The sequence below is a fragment of the Trichechus manatus genome, unplaced genomic scaffold (assembly GCF_000243295.1).
Source record: "Trichechus manatus latirostris isolate Lorelei unplaced genomic scaffold, TriManLat1.0 scaffold00009, whole genome shotgun sequence".
Taxonomy (NCBI): domain Eukaryota; kingdom Metazoa; phylum Chordata; class Mammalia; order Sirenia; family Trichechidae; genus Trichechus; species Trichechus manatus.
Genome location: NW_004443945.1, coordinates 27,515,163 through 27,526,354, shown reverse-complemented (window position 1 = coordinate 27,526,354; position 11,192 = coordinate 27,515,163). Strand labels below are relative to the sequence as shown.

Sequence of the window (11,192 nt, the reverse complement as noted above, 5' to 3'; positions counted from 1 at the left end):
GTATATTCAATATTCTTCGCCAGCACCATAGTTCAAAGGCATCAATTCTTCTTCTGTCTTCCTTATTCATAGTCCAGCTTTCACGCACATATGAGGCGATTGAAAACACCATGGCTTGGGTCAGGTGCACCGTAGTCTTCAAGGTGACATCTTTGCTTTTCAACACCTTAAAGAGGTCTTTTGCAGCAGATTTGCCCAAGGCAATGCATCACTTGATTTCTTGACTGCTGCTTCCATGGGTGTTGATTGTGGATCCAAGTAAATCTTGACAACTTTAGTCTTTTCTCCATTTATCATGGTGTTGCTTATTGTTCCAGTTGTGAGGATTTTTGTTTTCTTTATGTGAAGATGTAATCCATACTGAAGGCTGTAGTCTTTGATCATCAGTAAGTGCTTCAAGTCCTCTTCACTTTCAGCAAGCAAGGTTGTGTCATCTGCATATCTCAAGTTGTTAATGAGTCTTCCTCCAATCCAGATGCTGAATTCTTCATATAGTCCAGCTTCTTGGATTATTTGCTCAGATACAGATGAATACATGGGCGGTGTAGAAGAGTTACCATTTCTTCCCCCAAATTTCAATGAGTATTATCATTTAAAAATAATTAATAATGTGAAGAAAGAAAAAATGGTTTCTAATTGTCTTAATTTACATTTCTTTGGTTACCGCTGTGATTGAGGTCTTTGTTCCTGTGTTTGTTGGCCTTTCATTTTTTTTTGTTGTTGTTAATTGTATACTTCTGTTTTCTATTTCTTATTAATGTCTACATTTTTATGACTTCAGTGTTTACATTTAACTCTTTTTTTTTAACCTAGAATTTATTTTATTTTGCTTAATATTTGTCCAAACATTGTATATTGAATAATCTTTTCTATAATGCAGCTGCTGTATGTTTTTGGCTTTCTTATATTTTCTATTTTTTCTTGTATATTTTGTACTATAGGGTTGCTATGAGTTGGAATTGACTCGACAGCTATGGGTTTGGGTTTGGTTTTTGGTTAGTGTCATAGTGTTTCAATTGATATCACTATACATATACACATACAGGAGCCCTGGTGGTGCAGTGGTTAAGAGCTACGTGAGCTGCTAGCCAAAAGGTTGGCAGGTTGAATACACCAACTGCTCCTTGGAAACCCTACTGAGCAGTTCTACTCTGACCTATAGGGTTGCTATGAGTCGAGATCGACTCGATGGCAATAGGTTTGGATAAATATACTGGCAGTCCCTAGATTATAAATGAGTTCCATTCCTAAATCTGCCTTTAAGATGAATTTGTATGTAAGGCAGAGCAGTTAGGTATGGTTCATATTTAACATCTGTTAGTCAAATGTTAGTCTAGTATATAGTATACATTTCCATGCATAAAAACATTAAAGAACCACTTCCAGATACACTAAAACATCTTTAACATAATAATACAGTAATAATAATAATGTTTCGATGTGTATTGTAAAGTAGCACTCATTTGTTATTATGAACCATTGTATGTACCTTGGATTTTTGATATAATAGGCTTTATTGGTGTTGGTTCCTAACTATGGGTTGTATGGAAGTTGGATATTTGTAACCCGAAGACTGTCTGTATATATATGCATGTGTGTTTATATATATATATATGTTTATGTTTGGTAGTATAAACCAATCATTATTATTATCTTTCAAAATTATCTTAGTTATTCTTATACATTTAATATTCTTTATGACTTTCAGAATCATTGTATTAATTTTCCCCAAAACAAAATTTTAATTGGATTTCTTTATATCAAATATTCATGTATAGATAGGAATGAATTTAGGCTAGTTATTATTTTCCCCTTTAGCACTTGTATTAGTTGCCTAGGGCTGCCGTAACAAATTACCACAAATTGGGTGGCTTAAAACAGCAGAAATTTATTCTCTCACATTTCTGGAGGCTAGAAGTCTAAAATCAAGATATTGGCAGGGCCATGCTCCCTCTGAAGGCTTTGCGGGGAGAAACTGTGCTGTGTTGTATTCTGGTTTCTGGTAGTTGCCAGTAATCTTTGCCATTTCTTGGATTGTGGCACCATAACTCCAGTCTCTGCCTGCATCTTCACTTGGCCTTCTCCTGTGTGTGTGTGTGTGTCTACATGGCCTTCTTATAAAGACACCAAGCATTGGATTAGGATCCACCCTAATCCAATATGACCTCATTTTAACTAAGTACATCTGCAAAGAGCCTATTTCCAAATTTGTTCATATTCTAGGTGCGGGGTAGACATGCATTTTGAGGATACACTAGTCACCCTAGTACAGCATTTAATTTAGGGTTCTTTAAAGTCTTATCCTATCTTTTTAATGATAGATCAGATGTTTATATAATTATCAACAGGATCCTAAATGTTATTGGCACTCAGTTGAATAAATATAGGCTTTAGTTTTAGAAAAGTCTTGAATTTTATTCTTTTTCTTTGATATTACTCATATATTTATCCTTCTTTTCTGCCAAGGCAGATTATCCCCAGTTACCAAGATTGACTGTCTGATACTGTATCTTCTTCCCGTGGAGTCTCTGGGTGGCACACATGTTTAAGTGCTTGACTACTGGGCGAATGGTTGGCAGTTTGAACCTACCCAGAGGTTCCTTGGAAGACAGGCCTGACGATCTGCTTCTGAAATGTCATGTTCTTGAACACCCTATAAAATAACCAAACTCATTGCTGTCGAGTCAATTCTGACTCATAGTGACCCTATAGGACAGAGTAGGACTGCCCCATAGAGTTTCCAAGGAGCGCCTGGTGGATTTGAACTGCTGACCTTTCGGTTAGCAGTCGTAGCACTTAACCCTTATGCCACCAGGGTTTCCTTGAATACCCTATTGAGCAGTTGTACTTTGCATACATGGGTTGCCATGAGTTCAAATCAACTTGATGGCAACTAGCAATAACAACAACCTTCTTCCGAGTTTCAAGCAAATTCTTTGATGTGGGTATACATTCAAATAGGCTTGTTTATTTTTCAAGATACATAATTCTACAGATTTCTTGACCATATTTTACTTTAAATCATACACACCTCCCATCACAATCCATGCTCTAAGTTTTACAGGTATCCTCTCTAGGCAAACGTTTTATCCCAGCCCATTTCCCTCCCCTCCCCTCCATCCATAGCCTGGCTAATTTCCATTTATCCTTTTTTGGGGGAGGCCTTTCCTGACCACTACCACCTCTAAGACACTTATACTTCCGGTGCCCCTTCCACATCCGTAGCACCGTATTGCACTCATCTATTGCTTTACTTAGCAATTCCTCCATTAGACTGTAACCGCCATCCATACATGCTGGGGCTGTATCTATATCATCCATTGTTATAGATCTAGCCTAGTGCTTGGCATAAAGTATGTGGCAATAAACTTATAAATAAATACTGAATGACTGGCGACATAGTAATATTTTACATTAAGTCACATATATGATGTCAGTCAAATATCCGCTCTTAACTCCTCTGGGTATGGTTTATTTGTATATTTGTTTAGGTGGTTCGGTGGTAGAATTTTCACCTTCCATGTGGAAGACCCAGATTCAATTCTGGCCAATGTACCCCATGTACAACCATCACCCATTTGTCAGTGGAAGTTTGCATGTTTCTATGACGCTGAACAGGTTTCAGCGGAGCTTCTAGACCAAGACAAACTAGGAAGGAAGGCCTGGAAATCTCCTTCCAAAAAATCAGCCAGTGAAAACTCTATGGATCACAATGGTCCTATCTATAAGTGATTACGGAGACGGTGCAGAACCTGGCAGCATTTCTTTCCTTTGTGCATGGGATCATCATGGGATGGCAGCTAACAACAACAACAGCATTTGAGGAAGAGTGGTGGGGGTGCCTATAGTTTCTTTCCTGCTCTTAATGATGACTGTGCATGTAACTAGTTACGGAACTAATGAGTTATCTCATCTCTGCCCATTGAAGTGTCTGGGAAGAAGCCATAGAAGTCAGTCTCTCTGGTATTGTCTTTGTGTAGGAAGGTGCAAACCCTGAGTTTGATGCGAAAATCAAGGGCAAAGCAATTTTGTACATGCAACTGAATTATGTAGATACGCTCTTCATCACCACTGACCTCCTTTCCTGCAGTCATTAAAATCTTTTTGTAAACCATCGCTGAGTTTATTTGGGGTCAGACTTCAGTGTTGCTATATTGTGGATGACCCTGAATTGTATTTGTATTTTCCCTCATCCCTGTAGATTTATGCATATGTCTTTGAAAACATCAAGTCTGTCCGACTGGAAGCGCTGCTCTTATCCTCGCTGAGCATCGTGGTGCTTGTTCTTGTTAAGGAGCTGAATGAACAGTTTAAAAGGAAAATTAAAGTTGTTCTTCCTGTCGATTTAGTTTTGGTAAGTATGAAATCAACATTTAGACATTCTGCAATACAATGTTTGCCAGTTGTTGGGGTAATGTGCGAATGCTCACTGTATTGTCTACGGTAACTCATACCTACTCCTGTCTCTCATTAAAGTAAGGCTAATTTGCGTGGCTATACATTAATGGAAGAACAGGAAACATTTTGAGTCAATAATTAAAAAAAGGAGGCACACATGTTTTCAATTTATACAGCATTTCTCATATGATTGCAATTTCTCACATAAATAAGAGAGCATATAGCTTAAGATATTAAATAAGGAGACATTTCTATGGATGAGACTCAAATGATCTCTGCCATGATCTTCCAGAAAACAATAAAAGGCTCTATCACATCCTGTTGATGTGGCACATCCGTAATATATACCTAGAAATATTATCAATAGACAAATATCCATTTATGATTGGCAGATTTGTTGACACTTTTGTTACTGATCTAATTCTACTTATATGGAAAGGATATTCATAGTTTTCATTAGCCAGGGCTGATTCTCCAAATTTTTATTGTTGTTGTTGTTGAACCTGGCAAAGCAATAAATCATACTTTGCTCTTAAGGCTTAGTGTATTAAAAAATATATATGCTCTTGAAATTTTAAGAGCTGGTAAGGGAACTCCCAACTAAACCAATCATTAAGTTGAAAATGAAATCTTAACACAATCACAGTCTACTAACTTATCATGAATTGGCTTTAGTTTTTTAATCGTCTTTTCCGTTAGACATGTATATGTCAAGTGGTGTCTAAATAAATTTCTATATTGTAATATCCCTTCAGATAGTTGAAATGGTGTAGGTTTATATAGATTTATGCTAGCACATTAGAAAATATCACTGAAGGATATGACTAATTTCTGTAACACTAAGAAATGGATGACCTCTCCCCATATCTAAGCCATGTATAATTCTATACTCTTGATTGTTTGCTATAATACATGTAACATGTGTCATCTATGTGATGTGTATGTATGTGTGTATTTCAAATAAGCCATTAAAGTATAGGATGCTATGATTATTAATTTTAAAGCAACAACTTTAAAACTTACCATCTTATTCCAATGACCTGTAAAACCCTGTTGCCATTGAGTCGATTCTGACTCATAGCAACCCTACAGGACAGAGTAGGACTGCTCCATACGGTTTCCAAGGAGCAGCTGGTAGATTTGAACTGCTGAGTTTTTAGTTAGCAGCTATGCACTTAATCACTGAGCCACCAGGGCTTTATGATCTATAGATATTAAGAAATGCTTATTATATCTTGAGAAGCTTCATTACATAGTTTCATGACACCACCAAAAAATAAAAAATAATCTTAGGGAAGAAGGCCCCTGAGCTAGTAATAAAATAGTTGTTTATTCCCTGCAATATTAGTAAAAATTCTCCCTATAATAAAAAAGAATATAATCTGTACAGTCCTACCCCTTGCAAAGTCCAAGGCAAAAGTACCAATGTAGACCTGCATAGTTAAAAATTATAGATCAAAATGTTAAATGACACAGGCTCTGTTTTCCTGCCTTGACTAATATGCCTTAGTGATGACCTTGAAGGCCAGTTTGGAATAGAGTATTCTCCTATTCTTTGGAGTTCTGCCAGAACATGGCAACATAGGGAGAGACAACCTCTGGTCCCTTCCCTTCTCCTTCCACTCCAGGTCTGTCCACCCACAAGGGGATTCATATGTACAGGTGTGGATACCCCTGCCCCATGTCTAAGCTCTAGGCACATCTCTACCTCATGACCACCACCACCACTGTCCCTTGACCTCCCCTTGGGCCACTCCAGAAGGATAGACTTGGAGAAGTGACCTGCAAGCAGGATTGGGGCCATTTGGGCAGAGAATTACAGATCCTTGAGTACACATAGGGTGGTCCATAAAGAGGGATATAGGTTTAATTTGGGCACATTTCCCTGCCCTCACAAAGCTCCCATATTATGGGAAGGCATACAGTTGGAGGTAGGCCAGACTGGGACTCTCTGAAGCATTGGATCCACTCGGGGCAGGATCCCCTTACCCAGATGCCATCCTTGTATACACTTATAATAACGAAATAATATTGAAGAGGAACTGATGGCTAGACTGATAAAAGAAGTTTAATTATGTTAATGAAGTACAGTGAGGAGGTAAGAAACTGCCTGAGATACTAAGTCAGTGACTTGGGTTACTTAATTTTCATATTAGCTATGAATATTGAACATCATGCACTCTTGCATTTTCACTAAGGATCCAGTATCTTGGGGCTATGGTATATTTTCTTTTATAGTTTACAATATTTTCTGACCTGGCCTAAATATTTCATTACAAATTATTTATTGACTTAGGAATTTGTATTTGTGAATATGCTAATACTTCCCATTCAAACCTAATGGCTTGCATCTTTAGCTACTGCTGTCTTTAGAAAATACTACTAGTGTATCGTAATATTTGTAAAGTTCAAGAGTACAACGTGTACAGTTGCATTTCTTTTTCTTCTTTTTAATCCTCAAGGCTGTTCTTCTTTTTGAGCCAATTTGATTTTTAAAAATCTTTGTAAGTTCAGGTAAGTATCATCATTGAGAACAGAAATACGCACATAGAAAAAAAAGAACTCCGCTAATTGATATTATTGGACATCGATTGTTAGATATTCCTTATTTTGCTAGTGTGATTTTGTTGTACTTTTTTTCTGGCTATTTGAGTGATAAATTTATACTCTAATTGGTTAATTGGTGTGTCTTGTTTCACAAGAAAGGTGTAATATACACAGAGTTCCAAACTGAAGTCTTAGCCTTGTGAAATTTTCAGTACCTATTAAAATTGTAAGAAGAATGAAAGGAGAATCTAAAAATAGCTTGAAAACATTAGGGTGGCATGGCTTGTACAACAAAGGCTCAAGTGGGCTCTGATATCCATTTTAAAGATGATTGTGGTGCAGGCAGAAAACACCTTACCTACCATCTCTCCAGAACAGAAGTACAGGGTGCCTTGAGATTCCATGATGGCAATATTAAAAGCATTGAGCACAACAGTGTATCATCTTGTATGTTTTACTTCAGGAAATAATAAAAGCTCAAAATTCAAAAATATTCAAGGAGATTGTAGATCATCATTGATAATTAGGAATATTTGTGCAATGTCTCAAACCCTTGAGAATTGCTGTCATGAAGAAGAAAATGTGCTGTCTTACAAATCGTCCCTTCATATCATGAGAGACACATGTGATGTCTACTCACAGACCACACCTATGTTCTGTGTTTTGCTTTACTTCAATATTAGACATAATTGGGTTGACACAGGGTAGTATATTAAGAAGTTCATATTATGAGATGCATTTAATTTTTGAGACTGAATTAAGTACTCTCAAAACTCGGAGAATTTTTTAGATTTAAAAAAAAAACTAAGTTTTTAAAATCTGTGGAACTGCTGTATTACTCTTGACAATCACGGGAAGCATAACAATGTTTACTTTTAAACATGGTTTTAAGGTGTTTATAAAGCCAGTAATATAATTTTCTTTTTCTTTTTTTAAATGGAACCACATAGATTGTTGCTGCCTCATTTGCTTGTTATTGTACCAATATGGAACACACGTATGGATTAGCAATAGTTGGTCATATTCCAAAAGGGTAATGTAATCTATCTTTTCTTGTTTGTTTGTTCATTTTTGATGGAGAAAGGGACTGGGTTGGGTTGGGTATGGATTTCATTTTTTCAAAGGCCTTGTATGGGACAAGAAGACCTGGTGGTGCAGCGGTTAAAGCATCCGGCTGCTAGCCAAAAAAAAAAAAGAGGTCGACGGTTCGAACCCACCAGCTCCTCTTCGGGAGAAAGATGTGGCAGTCTGCTTCCGTAAAAATTTACAGCCTTCAAAACCCTCTGGGGCAGTTCTACTCTGTCCTATAGGGTCACTATGATTTGGAATCGACTTGATGGCAGTAGGTTTGAGGGTTTGGGTATAGGGCAAATTTCTAACTACTTTCTATTTTAAAATGAAATAAAGAACTACAGGTATAGAGAAAGAGTAAATTCCTACACTGTTCACCTATTACTAAGGAAGCTGATAACTGTTCTGTAAAAAATTTGGAAATTGTTTACAAAGATAGTATTTGAAAAAAATGGAGGGAATTGTATTTGCAAATTAGAGTCATGCCAGAGATTTAGTCTGCCCTATTCCCTGTCATCCCACATGTTCTTATGACTCTTTTTACTTTGCGTGAAACATCGTAAAGGTAGGCAAGTGTCATCTGAAATAGCAAACCCATAGGCCTGGGTAGAGTATAATGCTGAGAAAGAGGGTGGAAGTAGAAAAGAAAAGAGAACATGTGGACACTAAGAGGAAATTTAACAGAGGCAGAGGTGTTCACCTTAACAGGGTGGTTCCAAATATAACCTGAAAGAAAATGAGGCAATTTAGGAAAGGAACAGTGTCTTATTCTCTTTTAATAGGATGTATATAAGACAATATTTATGAAAGTGGGGCAAAGTTACAAATGCTGGGTCTTCTAAATTTTTATCCTTCAGTCTCAAAGTTTAGTTTCTAATTACATTAAAATGGAGGAACAGTAGAAAAATCCTCAGAGATTTAAAAAGATATGTATTTTTGAAACCCTCTGTCTTTATCTATCCTATGTAGATACAGGCTACTGGTGATTATCTGAATCAACTTGAATTTTCAAAGGCTTCTCTGCTTTTCCACCTTTGAAATGTTTCTACATCAGTTCATTGGTATTAATAATTAGGCAAACTCAATTTTCATGAAACAAAATTTTTATATTTTGAGATGGGCAGTTTTATACTGCATGTATCTTAGAGAATGACATGGTAAAATCAATTTGTCTTGGGGATAAATTTTAGTAAGTGGGTAAAAAATGTGTATGCCTTTCCTCCGTTCTTTCTAATTCTCCTTTGTTTTGAGGGAACTTTCCAGATCCTGAGGAGCCCTAGCGGTGCAGTGGTTAAGCACTCGGCTGCTAACCGAAAGATTGAAACTACCAGCCGTTCCGCGGGAGAAAGATGTGGCAACCTGCTTCTGTGAAAATTTATAGCCTTGCAAACCCTATGGGCAGTTCTCCTCTGTCCTACATGGTGGCTATGAGTCAGAATTGACTGTATGGCAGTGGGTTTTGTTTTTGTTTTTTCCAGACCCAGCCTCTTAAGGAATTATGAAAAGAGATGGAACTAGATTGATTCCCAGCTCTGCCATTTACTTTGTGACTTTAGATGTGTCTCCTAATTTTTCTCAGAATTTTTCTCCTTCCTACAGTGGGTTTGATGTTAGTCAGTCTGGGAGGGTTGTTGGGAAAATTAAATGAAATAGCTAAGGTGAAAAAGCCTAGCATTCTACTTGTAGGGCATATACTAGGTATGAAATAAAAATGAATTCTCTTCCTCCTTTTTTCTACTTTGCCCCTGAGGAATTTATTTCTTTGATAAATCTCCAAAAGCAGTGTTAGGGATAAATAAATGATGATACTTCGGCTCAAATTGTTTTCACAAGACAATAAGACAATGCATATTATTTGAAGGAAATATTTTAAACCGTTCCTTGAAACTGTGAGACTGCTAACTGTGGTTCCATATTTTGCTACAGAGGACAGATGGAGACTTTATAAATATGTTTCCTAACATACTTAATGCATAGCTAAGTGTACGGTGAAAGAGTGGAGTTAAAAACATATTTAAGATTATGAACTCAATGGTAAATTTAAGGATTAACTCATAAATTATTGCTCACAATAAACTAGTGTTTGCATACAGCACTGTAGTGTTTAAGGGGGAAAGTATAGTCTCTAAGACCAGACAAATAAATATTTGGCAAGGTTCAAATAAAGGAAATGCTCCAGATTTGCCTTTGTTCTGATACAGAATCAGGAAATTTTTTGCTGAGTCAGGGTTTCTGTGGTGTAACCTGAATTACCTGAACATGAATGCCATTTAAGATGCTTGGAGCTGTCGCTGTGGTATTCCTTACGATTTTGCTTTTCTGCTAAATAATGTTGAAAACAAAGGGCTTCTAAGGGCATGACTGCTTGGTTTTTCTCATGGGTATTTCACTTATTCTATGTAAACTTCAGAGTCATTACCACAGTTGAATTCATTGCAAGCTGTTATAGAAATTACATGAAGGTTGATGACTTCAATATGGTCTTTCTTTCCACAGAATTCCTCCACCTAGAGCTCCCCCCATGAACATCCTCTCAGCCGTAATCACTGAAGCTTTTGGAGTGGCACTTGTAGGCTATGTGGCCTCGCTGGCTCTTGCTCAAGGATCTGCCAAAAAATTCAAATATTCAGTTGATGACAACCAGGTGGAGTATGCCCTCAAACCTTCTCCATTCCGGTTGTATCATTGTTGTGTGTACTCCTGGATCCTGAAGGCGTTGGATTTATGAAAACTATAACCTTCCTAAGTGTATAAAAATAATAAGTAGAATACCAAATAAAACAAAAATCTCTAAATTATTTATCAAAAGCAGAAAATCTGACCTTCATGGGTTGGTTAACAATATACTATTTCTTTTTTTTTTTTTTTTTTTTGAGAGGCATGCTTGATATTCTCTTTGGTTTGTTTTTAGAAGAGAATCATATTCTAAAAAAAATCTGTAATTACATGCTAACTTTAAAAATTACGGATTTCAAAGTACAAATAAGTAAGCATTACTCTTAATAAAAAACTAAAAGAAGCAAGGATGTAGTCTTCGAATACCAAATGATACAGATTATATTAGTTATATTTCTTTTTTTTTTTGAAATTTTTTTATTGTACTTTAGATGAAGGTTTACAGAACAAATAGTTTCTCATTAAACAGTCAGTACACATATTGTTTTATGACATTGGTT

General features: G+C 36.5%; 1 protein-coding gene across 1 annotated transcript in view; it reads left to right on the top strand.

Annotated features, from left to right (window-relative positions):
- Positions 1 to 11,192, top strand: part of SLC26A7 (solute carrier family 26 member 7) — a 150,838-nt gene that overhangs the window by 89,485 nt on the left and 50,161 nt on the right. Inside the window, exons 5-7 of the mRNA XM_012559924.2 lie at positions 4,202 to 4,354; positions 7,896 to 7,978; positions 10,513 to 10,660. Coding sequence (XP_012415378.1) covers positions 4,202 to 4,354; positions 7,896 to 7,978; positions 10,513 to 10,660 — 384 coding nt within the window. The remainder of the gene's footprint in view (positions 1 to 4,201; positions 4,355 to 7,895; positions 7,979 to 10,512; positions 10,661 to 11,192) is intronic.